Source organism: Orcinus orca, chromosome 5 (assembly GCF_937001465.1).
Source record: "Orcinus orca chromosome 5, mOrcOrc1.1, whole genome shotgun sequence".
Taxonomy (NCBI): domain Eukaryota; kingdom Metazoa; phylum Chordata; class Mammalia; order Artiodactyla; family Delphinidae; genus Orcinus; species Orcinus orca.
This window is the reverse complement of record NC_064563.1, coordinates 100,364,956-100,389,506: the sequence shown is the minus strand read 5'-3', so window position 1 is coordinate 100,389,506 and position 24,551 is coordinate 100,364,956. Positions and strand designations below refer to the sequence as shown.

Here is a 24,551-nt window from a genome sequence, read left to right as displayed (position 1 = left end):
TTCAAGTTATAGGAAGTATCTAGAGTTCACAGAGATAGAAAACAGTAGAATTTTGGTTGCCAGGGGATGGGAGAGGGGGAAATGGAGAGTTATTGTTTAATGGGTAAAGTGTTGTGGTTTTGCAAGATGTAAAGAATTCTGGAGATAGACGGTGGCGATGGTTGCACAACAATGCGAATATACTAAATACCAGTGAACTGTACCATTAAAAATGGATAAGATGATAAATTTTATGCTGTGTGTGTTTTACCATAATTGGAAATACATTTTTAAAAGTAAAAAAAAAAAATTTAAGTAATGAAAAACAAAATAAAACACTGTCTTAACCATGATAGCCCTCAATAAACACTGTCATTTTTATTCTCCAGGCATTATTATCTCATTAACACCACAGCCCTACATGGTATAAAACTCATCACTTTATAAGTGGGAAGTGAAGCTCAGAGAATAAACTTCACCAGTTAACCCAAGTCTGCCTGACATAAAAGCCTATGCTCCTTCCAATGCTGTAATTCTAAATTACACAAATTCTCGGAAATCCTTCCTATCAAGATATCAACCTAAACACATTGTCACCCCCATTTCACTACAAAATGTAAATGTATCAATATAACTAGATTAAAAATACATTTTTCCTCCATTTTCAGTATCACTGTCTTAGTTCTGCCTCTTACTTCTGACCTGGACTCTTGCAATGTTCTCCTAATGGGATTCCCAGCAAATGGTCTCTTCTCCCCCCCAGTCCAGCAGCCACTCCGTCAAGAAAGTTAAATCTTTCAAAAATGCAAATCTGATGTCATTCTCTTGCTTAAATTCCTAAGTATTCCCCACTACCTAAGGAGAAAAAAAAAAAAAAGAACTGAGTTATCTTTCTCACTTCTGCTTCCCATGAATCTTCTATTCCGACAACACTAAACTATATGTAGTTCCCTGAAAGTGCATGCCATTCAGATCCTTTGACATCTTTCTGTACATGTTTCCTCTTACTAGAATGTGCTTTGCCCTCCCAAATTCTCCTTGTCCATTAAGTCCCAGATCAACACCACCTATGAAGCCTTCCTCACTCTCTAGAAAAGTAAATCAGTATCTCTGCTCTAACACTATTTTACATACCTCTATTACTAATAACAGTTCTCACAATGAATTACATTATTTGTTTACATCAAACTGCAACCAGGACTGGGAATAATTTAGCTCACAAGCTAGACTCAGAACCACTGGTTAACTAGTTTTCCACAACTGTTTCACTAATCTCACAGTAAATGCAGCTTTCACATTTTTTGTTTCCAAATTTTTTCTACCCTACTAATAATGTTGTAATTAGGTTTTACCTATATTTGCAAAATGATGAGTACTAGTCTTTGAGTCTCATATTCTGTACAGAAAAGAAACATAATTCCCACCAAAGAGGGGGGAAAAGAATGAGAAGTTTTAAACTATTACAAAAAATGAAACAAACACAATGAGACAAAATGAAGGTATCTTTAATAGGAGAGGAGGGGAATTGATTAAAATTTTATTAACTCTAAATAACAGTAACATGTTTCAATGCCCATCTCCAATCCTACCACAGCCAAGGGTAATCTGGAGTGTATCTACAGACATTATCAAAGGAAAACAAAAATTCACTTAGACTTTGATAAATTGTTTCTTATATTTAATATCACACTAGAATGTTTTTTCTTTCCAAAGTTGGATTAGAATTGCAGCCTGGATAATAATCTGTATTTTTCAGAGATACAATTTTTCACTTAGTCTATGAACCTATATACATGCTATCTCTGAAAAAAAATCAGATAACAAAGAATTCTCCCACAATCTGATTATGAATGAGAATTTATTCATATACATATTTTGAAAGCTATCTGATCACAAATAGGAAGGCTGAAATAGTATGAACAGTTGTAATTTAAATATGAAAAAACTTATAGAAGAATAAAAGACTTTGCTTAGAGACAAGACCAAATCATTTAGTTGCCTGATTTTGAAACTCTCATTCTAGCAGGGGCATCAAAATAAAATACTATGATAATTAAAACCAAATGTTCGATAGGAACTTGACTAAAATTTTTCTTGGACAAATCAACTCTATACCCATTCTAAGTGGTGCAGTGTTCACAGTCTCAACTGAGTACTTCCTTACATACTAAAAATGAACCAAATCTGCAACCTGAAGAAAATATCAGCTTTGCTTACAACTACTTATCCATGTCACAGCCTACTGTAATAAAGATGGATGATGACTTTCCAACCAATTGAGATTATTGGTCAGGATTTAACTTTTATATCAGAATTTCAATTCTACTGACTCTTCATCTAATTTCCAAATTAGCAACATGTAATGTCAACAGTGAAAACACTTATCAGAAAACATAAGCTGAAATTATTTGGTAACCAACATCTACTGAACAGCTGGATAAATTGGTGAGGTGCGGGGAGAGAGGCTATCTGGGGAATCCTGTATTCTCTTCAACAAGTTTTCCCTGATGGTAACACCTTGCATAACTGCACAGCAATATCATCACCAGGAAAGTGACATTGAAACAATCCATGACCTTATTAAGATTTCACCTGTTTTACATGCACATACTTGTGTGTGTGTGTTTGTATGCATGCATTTAGTCCTAGGCGATTTTATCACATGTGCTCATCTCTGTGACTACAACCAAACTCAAGATATAGAACAGTTGTGTCGTAAAGATCCTTTCTGCTACCCTTTTATAAACACATCTGCCACCCTCCCCTTCCACTAACCCCCTACCCTACAGGATCAAATCATTTAGTTACCTAATTTTGAAGCTCTCATTCTAGCAGGGATTTCCTAGAGTTTTCACAGACATTCAAATGAACATTTAAGAAGAAAATAAAGTGAATTCTACACAACCTATTCCATTAACTAGAAATAAACAATTCCCAATTCAATCTATAAAGCAAACATTATACTGATACTAAATCAATATAATGAGAGTACAAGAAAACTAAAGACCAATATCCCTGATAAGTACAGACAAAAATACTCAACAAAAATCAGCAGATCAAAACCAGCAATATATAAAAAGAATAATACAGCATGACTAATTAGGGCTTATTCTAGGACAGAACGGTGGTTTAATATTTGAAAATCAAATCAATCTACGATTTAAAAAAGAAAAAAGACCCTACTCTACATTGTATACAATAAACTCACTTTAAATATAAAGACACAAACAGATTAAAAGTAAAGGGATGAAGAAAGATACACCATTCTAAGAGATCAAAAGACAGAGTAGCTATATTAATTTCAGACTGAGATTTCAGAGGAAAAAACAGTATCAAATTTGGGGACACAGGGATAAAGAGGAATATTACATAATGATAGAGGGGGCAATTTGCCAAAAAAACATAATAATCCTTAATGTATATATGCCCAACACCAAAATACATAAGGCAAAAACTGATAGAAATATTGATACAAGGACAAATAGACACATCTACTTCAACATCCCTCTATCAGAAACAGATCCAGCAGGCAGAAAATCAGTAAGGAAATCAGTAATGAAATAATTGAACTGAAAAACACCATCAGTCAACTAAATCTAATTAACATTTATAGAATACTTCATCTAAAACAGAAGAATACACTTTCTTCTCAAGCGCACATGCATCGAATGCATGTATTAAAAAAGGAGACAATTCTAAAATCAATAATGCAAACTTCCAGCTTTGGAAATTAAAAAAAGAAGGGCAAATTTATTCCAAAGTAAGCAGAAGAAAATAAATAAATAAATAAAAGAGCAGAAATCAATGAAATTGAAAAAAAAATTAATGAAATTGAAAACAAGAAATCAACAGAGAAAATCAACCAAATCAAAGGTTGGTTCTTTGAAAAAAATCAATAAAATTGATAACCTCTACCCAGGTTAACTAAGAAAAAAAACAGAAGAGACAGATTACTAATATCAAAAATGAAAGAGGGGCAATCAGTACTGGTCCAATGGACATTATATAGAAATAATACAGAAATGCTATGAACAACTCAATGCCCGCAAATGTGAAAACTTAGATGAAAATGGACGAATACCTTGAAAGATACAATTGATCAAAACTTATGTAATCTGAATAGGCCCATATCTATTAAAGATATTGAATCAATTGAATCAATATTTAATACCTTCCAAAACAGAAAGGACTAGGCCCAGTTTGGTTCATCAGTGAATTCTACCAAACATTTAAGGAATCAATTATACAAATTCTCTATAATTTCTTTCACAAAATAGAAGTAGAGGAACACTTCCAAACTCATTCTATGAGGCCAGCCTTTCTATTTTTCCTTTTGTTTATTTATTTATTTATTTATTTATTTGGCTGCATCAGGTCTTAGTTGCAGCATGCAGGATCTTTGTTGTTGGCATGTGGAATCCTTGGTTGCAGCACACGGGTTCTTCGTTACAGCACGCAGGCTTCTCTCTAGTTGTGGCGCTCAGGCTCCAGAGTGTGCAGGCTCAGTAGTTGTGGTGCGTGGGCTCTCTAGTTGTGGCACACTGGCTCTAGAGCGCACGGGCTCAGTAGTTGCAGCGCACGGGCTTACTTGCCCCACGGCATGCGGGATCTAGTTCCCTGACCAGGGATCAAAACCACGTCCCCTGCACTGGAAGGTAGATTCTTAACCACCAGACCACCAGGGAAGTCCCGAGGCCAGCCTTAATACCAAAACCAGAAAAATACATTACAAAAAAAGAAAACTACACAATATCTCTTATGAACATAGGTGCAAATATTCTCAACAGAATCAAATCCAACAAAGTATAAAAAGAATCATATATCATAAACAAGTGAGACTTATTTCAAATAAGCAATGATGGTTCGGCATTTGAAAAATCCATTAATGTCAACAAGCCAAAGAAGAAATATGAAATGGTCATATCAATAGATGTGGAAAAAGCATCTGACAAAACTCAAAAGCCATTTATGATTTTTTTTAACTCTCAGAAAACTAGGAATAGAGGGGAATATTTTTAATTTGATTAAGAATATCTACAACAAACCTACAGCCAGCATCATACTTAATGGCGAGAAACCATATGCTTTGACGCTAAGATTGAGAACAAGCAAGAATGCTCCCTCTCATCACTCCTATTCAACCTCATACAGGAAGTCCTAGATAATGCAATGAGACAAGAAAAGGAAATAAAAGGGATACAGATTGGGAAGGAAAAAATAAAACCTTTATTTGAGATGACATAATTGTCTATGTAGGAAATCCCAGAGATGAATTTGAAAAAAAAAGAAAAAAGAAAAAACTTCCTTGAACTAATAAGCAATTATAGCAACAGTGCAGGACAAGATGAATATACAAAAATTAATTGCTTTCTTACATGAAGGTAAAGAACTATTAGAATTTGAAATTAAAAACACAATACCACTTACATTAGCACTGAAAAAATTAAATACTTATGTACAAATCTTTAAAAATGTGTAAAATCTATATAAAAAGAACTATAAAACTCCAATGAAAGATATCAAAGATCTAAATAAATAGATATTCCATGAACATGAATAGGAAGACTCAATACTGTCAAGATGTCAGTTCTTCCCAACTTGATCTACAGAATCACCACAATTCCAATCAGTATCACAGCAAGTTATTTTGTGGATTTCAACAGACTGATTTGAAATTTTAAATAGAAAGATGAAAGACCCAGAATAGCCAATACAATATTAAAGAACAAGCTCAGAGAACTGATACTCCCACCTTAAAGACTTACTATAAAGCTACAGTAACCAAGACAGCATGGTATGGACAAAAAAACAGACAAATAGATCAATAGAACAGAATAGACAGCTGAGAAAAGGATCCACACAATGTAATCAATTAATTTCTAACAAAGGAACAATGGCAATTCAATGGAGAAAGGCTAATCTTCAACAAATGACACTAAAAGAACTGGCCACTCGTGTATGAAGAAATAAACAGAGACACAAATCTTATACCTTTCACAAAAATTAACTGAAAATGGATCACAGATCTAAATGTAAATTGCAAAACTATAAAATTCCTAAAAGATAACACAAGAGATAATCTAGGTGACCTTCAGTTGAACAATTACTCCTTAGATATAATACCTAAAGCACAATCCATGAAGGAAAAATTGAAACTTGGGCTTCATTAAAATTAAAACTGCTCTGTGAAAGATACTGTTAAAAGAATGAAAAGTTAAGATACAGACTAGAAAAAACTCTTTGCAAAACACATATGTGATAAAGGACTGGTACCCAAAATATACAATAATGCTTAAAACTAAAAAACAAGAAAACAAACAATTTAAAAAATGAGGGAATTCCCTGGTGATCCACTGGTTAGGACTCGATGCTTTCACCGCTGTGGGCCCGGGTTCAATCCCTGGTTGGGGAACTAAGATCCCACAAGCCATGCAGCACAGCCAAAAACAAAAAATGAGCCAAAAATGGGAACACACACTTCACCAAAGAAGATACACAGATGACAAATATGCATATGAAAAGAAGCTCACCAAAACATGTCATCAGGGAATTACAAGGTAAAACAAAGAGATACTACTACATACCTATTAGAATGGCTAAAACCCAAAACACTGACTACCCCAAATGTTGGCCAGGATGTGGAATAACAGGAAATCTCATTAGTTGCTGGTGGAAATGCGAAATGGTACAACCATTTTGGAAGACGCTTTGGCAATTTCTAACAAAACTAAACATACTCTTAACAATCTAGCAACTACACTCCTTAGTATTTACCCAAATAAGCTGGAAACTTCTGTCCACACAAAAATCTGCACATTAATGTTTAGTGCAGCTTTATTTATAATTGTGAAAACTTTAAAGTAACCAAGATGTCTTTCAATAGATGATAAAGAAACTGTGGTATACCCACATGATGGAGTATCATTCAGCAATAAACACAAATGACATTGGGGGAGTCTGTGCATGTGTAGGGGCAGGGGATATACGGGACCTGTCTGTAATTTCTGCTCAATTTTATTGTGAACCTAAAGTTACTCTAAAAAATAGTCTTTCTAAAAAAAAAAAAATTTTTTTTAAAGAACCGAGCTATCAAGCCACAAAAAGACACTTTGATAAACATAAAAGCATATAGCTAAGTGAAAGAAGCCAATCTGAAAAGGCTGTATGATTCCAAGTATATGACAATATGATTTAAAAAAATATATATGGGGACTTCCCTGATGGCATAGTCATTAAGAATTCACCTGCCAATGCAGGGGACACAGGTTTGAGCCTGGGTCCGGGAAGATCCCACGTGCCGCAGAGCAACTAAGCCCATGCGCCACAACTACTGAGCCTGTGCTCTACAGCCCACGAGCCACAACTACTGAGCCTGTGAGCCACAACTACTGAAGCCCGTGCACCTAGAGCCCACACTCACAAGAGAAGCCACCACAATGAGAAGCCCGCGCACCACAATGAAGAGTAGCCCCCGCTCGCCGCAGCTAAAAGAAAGCCCGAGCGCAGCAACGAAGATCCAACACAGCCAAAAATAAATAAATAAATAAATTTTTAAAACTATGGAGCTTTTCACGCAGATGGCGCCAAAGGCAAAGAAAGAACCTCCTGCACCTCCCAAAGCCAAAGCAAAAGCAAAAGCTTTGAAGGCTAAGAAAGTACGGTTGAAAGGCATCCACAGCCACAAAAAAAGAAGATCTGGATGTCACCCACCTTCCAACGGCCCAAAACACTGCAGCTCAAGAGGCAACACAAATATCCTCAGAAGAGCACCCCTAGAAGAAACAAGTTTGACCACTATGCCATCATCAAGTTCTCCCTCACCACCAAGTCAGCCATGAAGAAAACAGAAAACAACAACACACTGGTGTTCATTGTGGATGGCAAGGCCAACAAACATCAAATTAAACAGGCTGTGAAGAAGCTCTGACATTGACATGGCCTGATGGAAAGAAGAAGGCATATGTTCTACTGGCTCCTGACTATGATGCGTTGGAGTAGCCAACAGAATTGGGATCGTCTAAACTGAGTCCAGATAGCTAATTCAAAATATAAAAGTTTTCACTGTAAATAAAAAAACTATAGAGATATTAAAAAGATCAGTGGAGCACAAGAAATTTTTTTTTTTTTTTTGCGGTACGTGGGCCTCTCACTGTTGTGGCCTCTCCCGTTGCAGAGCACAGGCTCCGGACGCGCAGGCTCAGCAGCCATGGTTCACGGGCCCAGCCACTCTGCGGCATGTGGGATCTTCCCGGACTGGGGCACGAACCCGTGTCCCCTGCATCGGCAGGCGGACTCTCAACCACTGCGCCACCAGGGAAGCCCAAGAAATTTTTAGAACAGTGAAATTATTCTGAATTACACTGTAATAGTGGATACATGTCATCATACATTTCTCAAAACACATAGAATATACTATACAAAAAGTGAACCCTAATATAAACTACGGACTTCAGTCAATAATATAACAGAGGTGTTCCAGTTCACGATGATGTAGGTAGTGTCCTGAATTCACTTCCTCCCATGGACACACCAAATCTACAGCTACATACAGAACAACTCCCTCTGAAAGAAATCCAGAAACTAGCTGAGCAACTCATCACACAAATGAGAAAAAACCCACATCAAAACTGGTAGGAGAGGGCTTCCCTGGTTGTGCAGTGGTTGAGAGTCCGCCTGCCGATGCAGGGGACACGTGTTCGTGCCTCGGTCCAGGAGGATCCCACATGCCGCGGAGAGGCTAGGCCCGTGAGCCATGGCCGCTGAACCTGCGCGTCTGGAGCCTGTGCTCCGCGACGGGAGAGGCCACGGCAGTGAGAGGCCCGCGTACCGCAAAAGGGGGAAAAAAAAAAAAAACTGGTAGGAGAGGCTGAGACATAATCTCTCCATAAACACCATCCCCAGCAGATCAGAACACAGCCAGAAAGGAACTCACAACTCCCAGCTTTTTCCTAAGGAGCAATGGGTTTGCACCCCACATTTAGCACCCCAACTTTTAAGATTATCACCAAGGAGATAGGCCCCCAAAACATTTAGCTTTAAAAGGCAACAGAACTTGCATCTAAATATAAGACCCATAAGGCTTTGGCATACTAAGACACAGTTCTTAAAAGGCTCACATGGACTCACCATGGCTAACCCTCCAGGACCCAGAATAGAGGCAGCAGACTAAAATGCACCCAGTCTTTCTATAAAAGAGGCCTATTTGTTTATCTCAAAATCTGCAGTATGAGGGCAGGCTTCTAATTTAATACGCATCCCAGGTCCAACTGCAACACTCTCCAGAGACCACAGAGGCAGGTAGGCACCATCTCTGAGCTCTCCCTCTGCCTCCAGGTTGCCCTTATCTCCCAAAAAGGAGCTTATGCACAAGACTGGCACACCACTTTTTGCAGCTGCTGCCCAGGGGATACCCCCTAATCACCTGGCTCTGGTGGCCAATGGGGCATGTGCTCGTAGGTCCCACAGGACTAAACCTAAGAGCAGAACAGTTTTTAACCAGCTATCCCCCCAGGTTACAGCACAGAGCAAACAAACAGAAACACCTGTCTGCCAGTCTTACTCTGAAAGAGGTATAGCTGTGTACTTTTTTTTTTTTTTTTTTTGGGCTGCGTTGGGTCTTTGTTGCTGCACACGGGCTTTTTTCTCTAGTTGCAGCGAGCAGGGGCTTCTCCTTGTTGCAGTGCATGGGCTTCTCACTGCAGTGGCTTCTCTTTGTTGCGGAGCATGGGCTCAGTAGTTGTGGCTCGCGGGCTCTAGAGTGCAAGCTCAGGAGTTGTGGTGCACAGGCCTAGTTGCTCCACGGCATGTGGGATCCTCCCGGACCAGGGCTCGAACCTGTGTCCCCTGCATTGGCAGGCGGATTCTTAACTACTGCGCCACCAGGGAAGTCCCTAGCTGTGTACTTTAAAAGCTGCTGCCTGGGGGCCTGGCTTCCAATCAGCCTGCATCTAGGTGCTAAGACCCTCCCCCTTGGGATACGGACAGGTCTTGTCACACTCAACTACTGGAAGCCACTATAAACAAAGAAGACTGCTTGGACAATCACAGAGGTCTAAGAAACAACCAAGAGTTAGGACAGGATTAAAGGATAAGGTTCAGGTCCTATATAAGATCCATCTTTCAAGACTGAGAGAGGTGGCTGTTTTATCTAATACATGGAAACTAACCAGAGAATGAAGGAAAATAAAGCAGAAAATTACATTACAAATGAAAGAACAAGATAAAACCTCAGAAAAAAACACCTTACTGACTGGAAATAAGTGATCTACCTGATAAATAGTTCAAAAAATTAGTCATAAAGATGCTCACCAAAGTCAAAAGACCAATGCGTAAACAAAATGAAAATTTCAACAAAAAGAAAGAAAATATAAGAAAGTACCAAATCACAGAACTGAAGAATATTAATAATTGAACTGAAAAATTCAATAGAGAGATCAACAGTAAACTAGATGACGTGAAAGAAAGGATCAGTGAACTCGAAGACAGGGCAGTAGAATTCATCCAATCAAAGGATCAAAAAAAGAATAAAAAGAGTGAGCATATACTAAGGGACTTATAAGACAACATAAAGGAGAACAATATTCACATAATAGGAGTACCAAAAAGAGAAGGGGGGGGTAGAAAACTTATTTAAAGAAATACTGGTTGAGGGCTTCCCTGGTGGTGCAGTGGTTGAGAGTCCGCCTGCCGATGCAGGGGACACGGGTTCGTGCCCCGGTCCGGGAAGATCCCACATGCCACGGAGCGGCTAGGCCCGTGAGCCACGGTCGCTGAGCCCGCGCGTCCGAAGCCTGTGCTCCGCAATGGGAGAGGCCCGCGTACCGCCAAAAAAAAAAAAAAAAAGCATCTTGATTAGTTGCTAATAAAACTCTTTAAAAAAAAAAAAGAAAAAAAGGAAAAGAAATACTGGTTGAAAATTTCCCTAACCTGCGGAACAAAACCAACATCCACAGTCAGGAAGCCCAGAGCGTTCCAAACTAGATGCATCTATAGTAGAGCCACACCAAGGCACATTATAATTAAATTGTAAAACGTTAAAGACGAGGAGACAATCTAAAAAGTAACAAGAGAAAAAACAACTTCTTATATACAAGGGAACCCCCATAAAACTATCAGCAGATATTTCAGCAGAAACTTTACAGGCCAGAAGGGAGTGTCTCAATATATTCAAAGTGCTGAAAGAAGAAAAAACTGCCAACCAAGGACACTCTACCCAGCAAAGTTGTCCTCCAGGACTGAAGGAGAGATAAAGAGCTCCAGACAAGCAAAAGGTAAAGTTCCAGAGAAGCACCACTAGACCTGCCACACATGAAATGTTGAAGGGTTTTCCTTAAGCCAAAAAAGGAACTAATTAGTTACAAGAAAACATATGAAAGTATAAATCAGAGTGGAAATAAGTGACTAGAGAGTGAAGCGATAATAGGAAAGATCAATGAAACTAAGCTGTTTTTTGAAAAGATAACCCCAAAATGGCCTTTAGCTAGGCACAACAAGCAAAAAGGAGAGAGAACTCACAAAACAAAAACATCAAAAATTAGAGAGGAGATATTACTACTGATCACAGAACTATAAAAGATCATAAGAGACTACTATGAATTATATGCCAACAAATTAGACAACCTATAAGAAATGAATAAATTTCTAGAAACATAACCTACTAAGACTGAATCATGAAGAAAGAGAAAATATGAACAGAACAATTACTAATAACAAGACTGAATCAGTAATCAAAAACCTCCCAACAAACAAAAGTCCAGGACCAGATGGAGTCCCTGGTGAAGCCTACCAAACATTTAGAGAAGAATTATTACTAATCCTTCTCAAACTCTTCCAAAAAACAGAGGAGGAGGAAACACTCCCAAACTCATTTTATGAGGCCATCATTACCCTAATACCAAAACCAGACAAGGACACTACAAAAGAATTACAGGCCAATATCCTTGATGAACACAGATGCAAAAATCCTCAACAAAATATTAGCAAACTAAATTCAACAATACATTAAAAGGTTCACACATCATGAACAAGTCAGATTTATTCCAGGTATGCAAAAATGCTTCAACATCCACAAATCAATCTATGTGATACATCACATTCATCAAATGAATGATGAAATCATATCATCATATCAATAGACGCAGAAAAAGCATTTGGCAAAATTCAACATCCATTCACCATAAAAACTCTCAACAAGGCAGGTATAGAGGGAATGTACCTCAATTATGTATGACAGGACACGTATAACAGGCCCACATCTCATGTCATACTCAAGAGTAAAAAGCTGAAAGCTTTTCCTCTAAGATCAGGAACAAAACAAAGATGGCCACACTCACCACTTTTATTCAACAGAGTACTAGAAGTCCTAGCCAGAGCAATTAGGCAAGAAAAATAAATAAAAAGTATCCAAATTCGAAAAAAAGTAAAACTGTCTCTATTGGCAGATGACAAGATATCATACATAGAAAACCCTAAAGATCACACCAAAAAAACTGTTACAACTAATCAACGAATTCAGTACAGTTGCAGGATACAAAATCAACATACAAAAAAACAATTGCATTTCTACACACTTACAATAAACTACCTGAAAGAGAAATTAAGAAAACAGTCCCATTTACAACTGCAGTAAAAAGAATAAAATATCTAGGAATAAACAACCCATACACTGAAAACTGTAAGACACTGATGAAAGAAACTGAAGAGATACAAATAAATGGCAACATATGCCATACTCATGGACAGGAAGAATTAATAATGATAAAATGGCCATACTACCCAAAGCAACTTACAGATTCATGCAATCCCTATCAACATTCCAACAGTATTTTTCACAGAAATAGAAAAAACAATCTTAAAATTTGTTTGGAACCACAAAAGACCCTGAATAGCCAAAGCAATCTTAAGAAGAACAAAGCTGAAGACACCACACGTCCTGATTTCAAACTACATTACAAGGCTATAGTAATCAAAACAGTATGGTACTGCCATAAAAACACAAAAATAGATCAACTGAACAGACGAGAGAGCCCAGAAATAAATCTACACATATATGGTCAATTAATTTATGATAAATAACACTAAAATATACAGTTGAGAAAAGACAGTCTCTTCAATAAATTATGCTGGGAAAACTGAACAACCATATGCAAAAGAATGAAACAGGATGACTATCTTACACCATACACAAAAATCAATTCAAAATGGACTGACTGACTTGAACATAAAACCTGAAACTATAGGACTCCTAAAAGATAACATAAAGGGTAAGTTCCTTGATATCAGTGTCTTAACAATGATTTTTTGGATTTGACACCTAGGCAAAGGCAATAAAAACAAAATAAACAAGTGAGACTACATCAACCTAAAAATGTCTGCATAGCAAAGGAAACCATCAACAATATGAAAAACCAATCTACAGAATTGGAGAAATTATTTCTGAAACATATAACTGATAGGAGGCTAACATCCAAAATATATAAAGAACTCATACAACTCAATAGCAAAAACAAAAGATCTAATTTAAAAATCGACAGATCTGAATAGAAATTTTTCCAAAGAAGACATACATATGGCCAACAGGTACATGAAAAGGGGCTCAACATCACTAAACACCATGGAAATGCAAATCAAAACCACAATGAACTACCTCCTCACACCTGGTAGAATGGCCATTATCAAAAAGACAAGACATAAAAAGAGGATGCAAGGATGAGGAGAGGGACTTCCCTGGTGGTCCAGTGGTTAAGAATCCACCTTCTGGGACTTCCCTGGTTGCGCAGTGGTTAAGAATCCGCCTGCTAATGCAGGGGACACGGATTCAATCACTGGTCCAGGAAGATCCCACATGCCGCAGAGCAACTAAGCCTGTGCGCCACAACTACTGACTCTGCACTCTAGAGCCCAAGAGCCACAACTACTGCAGCCCGGGTGCCTAGAGCCCATGCTCCGCAACAATAGAAGCCACCACAATGAGAAACCTGCCCACTGCAACAACGAGTAGCCCCCACTAGCCGCAACTAGAGAAGAAAGCCCGCACGCAGCAATGAAGACCCAACGCAGCCATAAATAAATAAATATATAAATTTATAAATTTATTTAAAAAAAAGAATCCACCTTCCAATGCAGGGGACGCAGGTTCAATCCCTGGTCAGGGAGCTAAGATCCTACATGCTGCAGGACAGCTAAGCCTGTGCACCGCAACTAATGAGCACGCAGGCTCTGGAGCCCGCGTGCCACAAGAGAGCCCACGTGCTACAACTACTGAGCCCGCGTGCTCTAGAGCCCATGCGCCACAACTATAGAGAAGCCCATGTGCTGCAATAGAAGATCCCGCGTGCCACAACTAAGACCTGACACAGCCAAATAAATATTTAAAAAGAAAAAAAAGGATGAGGAGAAAATGGAACCCTTGTGCACTGCTTGCAGGAATGTAAACTGGTAGAGACACTATGGAAAATACTATGGAGGTTCCTCAAAAAACTTTTTAAAAACCACATGACTCAGCAATTCCATTTCCACTTCTGGGTATTTTTCCTTAGAAAACAAAATCACTACCTGAAAAAAAAATTATCGACAACTCCATGTTCACTGCAATATTATTTACAATAGCCAGGATGTGTAAACAATCTAAGTGTCCATCAATGGATGAATGGATAAACAAAATGTGGTATGTGTACATATATATATACACACACATATATATACACACACACACTTTAATGGAATGTTATTCAACCATAAAAAAAGAAGGAAATCTTGCCATTAGCAATAACATGGGTAGACTGTCAGGGCATTATACTACGTGAAATAAGTCAAACAGAGAAAAACAAATACTGTACGATCTCACTTACATGTGGAATTTTTTTTGAATCTTAATGCATTGATACAGCGAACAGATTTGTGGTTGCCAGAGGCAGGGGTTGAGAGCTGGAGGAAATGAATGAAGGTGGCCAAAAGGTACAAATTTCCAGTTATAAGTCCTGGGGACATAATGTACAGCATGGCGGATTAGTTAACAAAACTATACTATACATTTGAAACCTGCTAAGAGAGTAGATCTTAAAAGTCTCATCATAAGAAAAAAAAACTGTAACTATGTATGGTAATGTATGTTAACTAAACTTACTGTGGCAATAATTTTGCAATTTAAATATGTATCAATCATTATGGCTTTCAGAGATGGTGAAGCTGGGGAGCTCCCGGCTGGGAGAAGGACATCAGATCTCACTGTCCTCCCAGCCTTTCAACCTTCCTCCAAAGCCCCTAGATAAAATGGCTCGATCCCCAAAATAAATAAATAAATAAATAAATAAATATCATCATGTTGTACACCTAAAACTAATACAGTGTTACATGTCAATTACATCTCAATATTAAAAAAATGTATCAGTATTTGGCTCACCAATTGTAACAAATGTACCACATTAATGCAAGATGTTAATAATAAGGAAACTGTGTGTGAGCATAGGGAAGGGCAGAATGAATATATGGGTACTGTTTGTACTATCCCTTCAATTTTTTGGTAAACCTGAAACAACTCTAAAAAATAGTCTATTATTTTAAAAAATAAGCAAACTGACAGCACCAAGTATTGGTAAAGTTACAGAGCATCCAGAAGTCCCATACATTGCTGGTGGGAATGTAAAATGGTATTCTGGAAATCAGTTTGGCAGTTAAACATACACTTACATATGATTCAGGAATCCCACTCCTAGGTATTTCCCCTAGAGAAATTTAAAAACTTCTGCTCACAAAAAAGACCTGTATACAAATATGTATAGCATCTTTATTCCTAACTGCCAAAAACTGGAAACAACCCATATGTCCTTCAGTGGTTAATATGGGAATGGTTAAACAAACTATTGATATATACAACATCGATGAATCTCAATGGCATTATACTACATGAAAAAGCCACTCTCAAAACATTAAAAAATTACATACTCCATGATTGCATTCATGTGACATTCTGGAAAATACAGAACTACAGGTAGAGAAAACAACGTTACCATGGGTTAGGGGTAGGGATAGGGAGTAACTACAAAGGGAATTTTTTGGAGTGATAGAACTGTACGGTATCTTCACTGTGATGATAGTCATATGAGTCTTATACAGATCTTGTAACTCATAGGACTGTACACCAACAAAAAAAACGATAAATAAATACAAATACACACACACACACACACACACACACACCTTTATAATGGTGGTGGCTGCAAAAATGTATACCTTTGTCAAAATTCAGAGAACACTTAAAATGGATTAATTTAATTATATGTAAATTAATTGCCAATAAAATATATTTTTAAAAGGGCAAAAAATTTGAACAGACACTTCACAAAAAAAGAAAATATACAACAGCTAATCAACATATGAAAATATTTTAACACCATTAGTCACCAGGGCAAAGCAAATTAAAACCAATTAAAAACAATCCCAAAAGTCCATCAACAGAAGAATTAGATTAATAAATTGTGTTATACTCATATAACAGAATATTACTTAGCAGTAAAAAGAAACAAACTGGGCTTTCCTGGTGGCACAGTGGTTAAGAATCTTCCTGCCAATGCAGGGGTCATGGGTTCGAGCCTGGTCCGGGCACCACAACTACTGAGCCTGCACTCTAGAGCCCACAAGCCACAACTACTGAGCCCACATGCCACAACTACTGAAGCCCGCGTGCCTAGAGTCTGCAACAAGAGAAGCCACCATGATGAGAAGCCCATGCACCACAACAATGAGTACCCCTCCCCCCCACTCACAGCAACTGCTGATAGACAGAAAACAGGAATGAGTTTCAACAACGTTTTACTAAGCAAAAGAAGGCAAACACAAAAGAGTATACACTATACGAATAGGCAAAACTATCTTACTGATATAGAAATCAGAAAATTGGTTGTCAGGAACAGGGTGGGAATAAGGACAGCGGGCAAAGAGAAGATACAATGGTAAGGGGCATAAGGGAACTTTCAAGGCTCACGACAATGCTCTATTTCACTGAGATATTGGTTGCATATGTTACATTAGTCAAAGCTCATCCAATTATACACCTAAGATCTGTGCAGCCTGCTTTATATAATTGCATCTCAGTTAATATCAAAAATAAACAAGTTAAAATTCTGCTGAAGATAGCATAATCTGAAGATTATGGAGAGTGGTATTTATCCCTTTTTATTTCATTGAAACCTACAGCGTGTGGGAGAAACAACAAAGCAAGATTTTGGTACTGCCTCAAACCCTACAAACTATGAAGCACACTTAACAAATACCGTTAAGTCTAAAGCAACATGGGAGCAAGGTAAAGCTGACACATTTGCCACTTCAAATCTCAAACACGATGTAGATTTCCCAAAAGTTAAGTATCACTATCCTAAGGAACATGTGCAACTAGAGTGGGAAACTGGTCATAGGAAAAGAAAATATGTCTCTGAGGAGGCCTTGTTTCACTCAGTGGGTAGAGAGAAATAGGAGAAAATAAGCCATTACTTCTCAGGAAAAGGAGACTGCTGAAATGAAAAGGAGTTAAGGAAAAAGAAGACCGTAGATTATATAACATAGAGACTTAATACCTAAAGAGCTCTCTGGGGACTTCCCTGGTGGCACAGTGGTTAACAATATGACTGCCAATGCAGGGGACATGGGTTCGAGCCTGGTCCGGGAAGGTCCCACATGTCACAGAGCAACTACTGAGTCCATGTGCAACAACTACTGTGCGCTCTAGAGCCCACAAACCACAACTACTGAGCCCTCATGCCACAACTACTGAAGCCCACATGCCTAGAGCCTGTGCTCCGCAACGAGAAGCCACTGCAGTGAGAAGCACACGCACCGCAACGAAGAGTAGCCCCCACTCACCGCAACTGGAGAAAGCCCGCGCGTAGCAATGAAGACCCAACACAGCCAAAAATAAATAAATAAAATAAATAAATTTATTTCTTAAAAAAGAGCTCTCTGGTGATCCACATCTGCCTCTTGAAGGCCAAATACTAAAGGAAGATTATATGACCCAAGGGTAAAGGAAAAAACACATTTAGTAAGACACCCCTTAAGAAAACAAACCCAACAAAAAGCATCCATCTACTTCCAAGAGACTGTGTGTGTGTGTGTGTGTGTGTGTGTGTGTGTATTTAAAATGATATATATATCTTATTTTTACTCCATTCAGTATTCTAAAACATAAAGTAAAATATATAAATGCAGAGATAAAATTTTCTTAAAATAATGTATGTTGGGGACTTCCCTGGTGGTCCAGTGGTTAAGAATCTGCCTTCCAATGCAGGGAAAGCAGGTTCAATCCCTGGTCCAGGAACTAAGATCCCACATGCCACGGGGCAAGTCAGCCTATGCACTGCAACTACTGAGCCACGTGCCACAACCAGAGAGCCCACGGACCACAACGAAAGATCCCCAAAACTAAGACCCAATGCAACCAAAAATAAATAAATAAATATTTTTTTAAAAAAAGCTTAAAAAAAATAATGTATTTTTTTCTTCTACTGGCAACAATTTTACTGCCTGATAATATCCAGTAATAGTAAACCTGTAGAAATATGGGAGCTCTCACTGGTGGCAATATAAATTGGTGCAAATCTTCTGTGAGACAATTTTGCAATATTCATTAAAATTTAATATACAAACTTCCTTAGACCCAGTAATCCCACTCAAAAATAGTTCCCTGTTTACAAAAAATGAAGGTCTTGCAATATTGTTTCTGTCAGCAAAACTCTAGAAACAACCTAATTGTCTAATATCAGTGCACTAAGTGAATAAATTATTGTATATAGTATATTTTGGGAGTATTGCAAAGCCAATAAAAAATAAATAAAAGAGATCTAAATGTGTTAAAATAGAAGAAAAAAATTAACAATATTACTAATATTACTATGTATTTCATGATCCCTCTTAAGCAATGATCAAAAAATAATACAGAGTCATATGGGGGCAATATGCTTTCTTTTCCTTGAAAGGAATGAAAAAAAACTGTCAGCAGTGACTGCATTTAAGAAATAGTCCCATTTGTTATTTCCCTTTTTTGTACCCTGTATAAAAAGCAAATGCATTATTTAATTATTAAATTTTTAAATAATGTTAGGGAATTCCTTGGTGGTCTAGTGGTTAGGACTCCATGTTTTCACTGCTGAGGGCATGGGATCAATCCCTATTCAGGGAACTAAGATCCTGCAAGACATGCAGTACGGCCAAAATAAATAAATATATAAATGTTAAAGCAACTAATACTAACAAAAAATCTTTCCTCTGAGAACAAGTTATAGTAAATGGTTAATTTTTCTTGTCTGTAACATAAAAACACATACATTCAAGGTGACTTAAAGTCTGTTATCCTAAAATTCTCCTGTTGTGATCTGAACTGTCTCTGCCAAAATTCATATGTTGACATCCTAACCTTTAATATGACTGTATGTGGAGATAGGGCCTTTACATAGGTAATGAACTTTAAATGAGGTCATACGGGTGGGACCCTAATCCTATAAGACTAGTGTCCTTATAAGAAGAGGAAGAAACTCCAGGGATGTGGGTGCACAGAAAAGAGGCCATATGAGGACAAAGCAAGAAGATAGCCATCTGTAAGCCAAGGAGAGAGGCCTTAGTGAAATGAACCCTGCCAGCACCTTGATTTTGGACTTCCAGCCTCCAGACCTGTGAGAAAATAACTTTCTGTTGTTTAAGCCATCTGACCTGTGGTCTTTCGTTATGTTAGCCCTAGTAGACTAATACGTATATCCTCAAATGGAGAATTAGAAAATCTTAGAAAAATTCTATTTTTAAAACCTTGACCATGAGTTGTGCCCGTCAAGGGAAAAAAAAAAAAACTTATAAAGTGCTATCTTAAGCTTTATTCATGAGAACTCTATAGTAATACTTAATAGTAATAAAATTACTCCAGATTCATAATCAGGATACCTTTTAAGATATAGTTGTGTCGGGCTGGGATGAATTGGGAGATTGAGATTGACATCTGGGTCAATCTATTTCATACGCCACTGCGTATGAAATAGATAACTAGTGAGGACCTGCTGCATAGCACAGGGAACTCTACTTGGTGCTCTGTGGTGACCTGGATGGGAGGAAATCCAAAAGGGAGGGGATATGTGTATACATATGGCTGGTTCACTCTGCTGTGCAGCAGGAGCTAGCACAACAATGTAAAGCAACCGTACCCCAATAAAAAATAAATATTTTAAAAAAATATATATACACACACATATAGTTGTGTCACCCTTTAAGATGTACCCTCTCAAACTTACAAAACAGAGAAAAAGAGCAAAGGATTCTAATAAGCTTAATATTCTCATAAATTTTAAATATCATGTATATTACAATAATGAGATTTAAATTCATGAAGGAAACAACCATGCATAATAAGATGTTCTTAGATTTAAATTGAAAAAGACCCTAACCTCAAAGCATCACTTCAACATTTGCCAGAAATAAACTTAAAACCTGCAATTAGAAAACAAAAAAAAAGGACATATAAGAAAATTAAAATTCAGCTTTATTAAATTATTTTAAACATACCAAGTAACACCACATACTTAAAAGGAAATAGTTTTTATTTACCCCCTGCAAAGAAAGATCCCAGCATTCTGAGCTTCTGAGTTTGGACAATGGTGACTTAACACAAACATCCTCTGGTTTTGCATTTAACATCTTTTTTATCTGAAACCAGAATGAGAAAATAACCAGTTTAACTGAAATATAAATAAGAGCTGAATGAGCTAACAGAACCATTATATTACTTGCATTAATATTTTGGTATTAGTTTTAAATTCAGTGCTTACTTTATAGGTAGTCGAATATAATTTTATAAAAAGCCTCTCTCATTCAGTAAAAAAGTAGATAAATGAAGTATCACAATAACTTTTTTTTTTTTAACATCCTTATTGCAGGATATTTGCTTTACATTCTTGTGTTAGTTTCTGCTATAAAACAAAGAGAATCAGCTATACATATACATATATCCCCATATCCCTTCCCTCTTGTGTCTCCCTCCCACGCTCCCTATCCCACCCCTCTAGGTGGTCACAAAGCACCGAGCTGGTCTCCCTGTGCTATGCGGTTGCTTCTGACTAGCTGTCTATTTTACATTTGGTAGTGTATATATGTCAATGCCACTCTCTCACTTCGTCCCAGCTTACGCTTCCCCCTCCCTGTGTCCCCAAATCCATTCTCTACGTCTGTGTCTTTTTTCCTGTCCTGCCCCTAGGTTCTTCAGAACCTTCTTCTTTTAAACTTTCTATATATGTGTGTTAGCATATGGTATTTGTTTCTCTCTTTCCGACATACTTCACTCTCTATGACAGGCTCTAGGTCCATCCACCTCACTACAAATAACTCAGTTTTGTTTCTTTTTATGGCCAAGTGTTATTCTATTGTATATATGTGCCACATCTTCTTTATCCATTCATCTGTCGATGGACACTTAGGTTTCTTCCATGTCCTGGCTATTGTAAATAGAGCTACAATGAACATTGTGGTACATGACTCTTTTTGAATTATGGTTTTCTCAGGGTATATGCCCAGTAGCAGGATTGCTGGGTCATACAGTAGCTCTATTTTTAGTTTTTTTTTTTTTAGCAGTACGCGGGCCTCTCACTGTTGTGGCCTCTCCCGTTGCGGAGCACAGGCTCCAGACGCGCAGGCTCAGCGGCCATGGCTCACGGGCCCAGCCGCTCCGCGGCACATGGGATCTTCCCGGACCGGGGCACGACCCCGTGTCCCCTGCATTGGCAGGCAGACTCTCAACCACTGCGCCACCAGGGAAGCCCCTATTTTTAGTTTTTTAAGGAACCTCCATACTGTTCTCCATAGTGGCTGTATCAATTTACATTCCCACCAACATTGCAGGAGGGTTCCCTTTTCTCCACATCCTCTCCAGCATTTACTGTTTGTAGATTTTTTGATGATAGCCATTCTGACTGGTGTGAGGTGATACCTCATAGTAGTTTAGATTTGCATTTCTCTAATAATTAGTGATGTTAAGCATCCTTTCATGTGTTTGTTGACCATCTGTACACATTCTAAGGAGAAATGTGTATTTAGCTCTTCTGCCCATTTTTGGATTGCATTGTTTGTTTTTTTGTTATTGAGCTGCATGGGCTGCTTGTATATTCTGAAGATTAATCCTTTGTCAGTTGCTACGTTTGCAAATATTTTCTCCCATTATGAGGGCTGTCCTTTCGTCTTATGGTTTCCTTTGCTGTGCAAAAGCTTTTAAGTTTCATTAGATCCCATTTGTTTATTTTTGTTTTTATTCCCGTTACACTAGGCAGTGGGTCAAAAAGGATCTTGCTGTGATTTATGTCATAGAGTGTTCTATGTTTTCCTCTAAGAGTTTTAAAGTGTCTGGCCTTACATTCAGGTCTTTAATCAATTTTGAGTTTATTTGTGTGTATGGTGTTAGGGAGTGTTCTAATTTCATTCTTTTATATATAGCTGTCCAGTTTTCCCAGCACCACTTATTGAAGAGGTTGACTTTTCTCCACTGTATATTCTTGACTCCTTTATCAAAGATAAGGTGACCATATGTGTGTGGATTTATCTCTGGGCTTTCTATCCGTTCCACTGATTTATATTTCTGTTTTTTGCCAGTACCATACTGTCTTAATTACTGTAGCTCTGTAGTATACTCTGAAGGCAGGGAGCCTGATTCCTCCAGCTCCTTTTTTCTTTCTCCAGATTCCTTTGGCTATTAGGAGTCTTTTGTGTTTTAATAGAAATTGTGAAATTTTTTGCTCTAGTTCTGTGAAAAATGCCAGTGGTAGTTTGATAGGGATTGCACTGAATCTGTAAATTGCTTTGGTATAGTCATTTTCACAATGTTGATTATTCCAATCCAAGAACATGATATATCTCTCCATCTGTTCACATCATCTTTAATTTCTTTCATCAGTGTCTTATAGTATTCTGCATACAGATCTTTTTTCTCCTTAGGTAGGTATATTCCTAGGTATTTTATTCTTTTTGTTGCAATGGTAAATGGGAGTGTTTCCTTAATTTCTCTTTCAAATTTTTCATCATTAGTGTAAAGGAATGCAAGAGATTTCTGTGCATTAATTTTGTATCCTGCTACATTACCAAACTCATGGATCAGCTCTAGTAGTTTTCTGGTAGCATATTTAGGACTCTCTATGTACAGTATCATTTCATTTGCAAACAGTGACAGTTTTACTTCTTTTCTGATTTGGATTCCTTTTATTTCTTTTTCTATTCTGACTGCTGTGGCTGAAACTTCCAAAACTATGTTGAATAACAGTGGTGAGAGTGGGCAACCTTGTCTCCTTCCTGATCTTGGTGGAAATAGTTTCAGTTTTCACCATTGAAAATGACGTTGGCTGTTGGTTTGTCATATATAGCCTTTATTATGTTGAGGTAGGTTCCCTCTATGCCTAATTTCTGGAGGGTTTTTATCATAAATCAGTGTTGAATTTTGTGGAAAGCTTTTTCTGCATCTATTGAGCTTATCATAAGGTTTTTAATCCTTCAGTTGGTTAATATGGTGTATCACCTTGATGGATTTGCATATATTGAAGAATCCTTGTATTCCTGGGACAAACCCCACTTGATCATGGTGTATGATCCTTTTAATGAGCTGTTGGATTCTGTTTGCTAGTATTTTGTTGAGGATTTTTGCATCTATGTTCATCAGTGATATTGGCCTGTAGTTTGATTTTTTTGTGACACCTTGTCTGGTTGTGGTATCAAGGTGATGGTGAGTTTGGGGGTGTTTCTCCCTCTGCTATATTTTGGAAGAGTTTTAGAAGGATAGGTGTTAGCTCTCCTCTAAATGTTTGATAGAATTCACCTGTGAAGCCATCTGGTCCTGGGCTTTTGTTTGTTGGAAGATTTTTAATCACGGTTTCAATTTCAGTGCTTGTGACTGGTCTGTTTATATTTTCTATTTCTTTCTGGTTCAGTCTCAGAAGGTTGTGCTTTTCTAAGAATTTGTCCATTTCTTCCAGGTTGTGCATTTTACTGGCATATGGTTGCTTGTAGTAATCTCTCACGATGCTTTGTATTTCTACAGTGTCAGTTGTTAGTTCTCCTTTTTCATTTCTAATCCTATTGATTTGAGTCTTCTCCCAGTTTTGCTTGATGAGTCTGGCTAATGGTTTATCAAATTTGTTCATCTTATCAAAGAATCAGCTTTTAGTTTTATTATTCTTTGCTATCATTTCCTTCATTTCTTTTTCATTCATTTTGGATCTTATCTTTACGATTTCTTTCCTTCTGCTAACTTTGGGGTTTTTCTGTTCTTCTTTCTCCAATTGCTTTAGGTGTAAGGTTAGCTTGTTTATTTGAGATGTTTCTTGTTTATTGAGGTAGGATTGTATTGCTATAAACTTCGCTCTTAGAACTGCTTTTTCTGCATCCCATAGGTTTTGGGTTGTCGTGTTTTCGTTGTCATTTGTTTCTAGGTATTTTCTGATTTCCTCTTCGATTTCTTCAGTGATCTCTTGGTTATTTAGTAGTGTATTGTTTAGCTTCAATGAGTTTGTATTTTTTGTAGATTTTTTCCTGTAATTGATATCTAGTCTCATAGCATTGTGGTT

At 37.6% G+C, this 24,551-nt stretch overlaps 1 protein-coding gene and 1 pseudogene across 22 annotated transcripts in view; one reads left to right on the top strand and one right to left on the bottom strand.

The window, feature by feature from the left end:
- Positions 1–24,551, bottom strand: part of SENP7 (SUMO specific peptidase 7) — a 171,632-nt gene that overhangs the window by 104,616 nt on the left and 42,465 nt on the right. For 18 of the 22 annotated variants that reach the window (XR_007477497.1, XM_049710021.1, XM_033433286.2 and 15 more), the window contains one exon: positions 20,560–20,658. The exons of 3 other annotated variants lie outside the window; for them this stretch is intronic. Coding sequence is in view for 17 of the 19 variants with exons in the window: in XM_049710021.1 (XP_049565978.1) it covers positions 20,560–20,658 (99 nt within the window). In the remaining 2 variants the exon portion in view is untranslated. Of the gene's footprint in view, positions 1–20,399; positions 20,443–20,559; positions 20,659–24,551 lie in introns of all 22 variants that reach the window. One more of the 22 variants, XM_049710033.1, reaches the window with a different exon arrangement.
- LOC101281496 (60S ribosomal protein L23a-like) lies at positions 7,557–8,000 on the top strand (annotated as a pseudogene).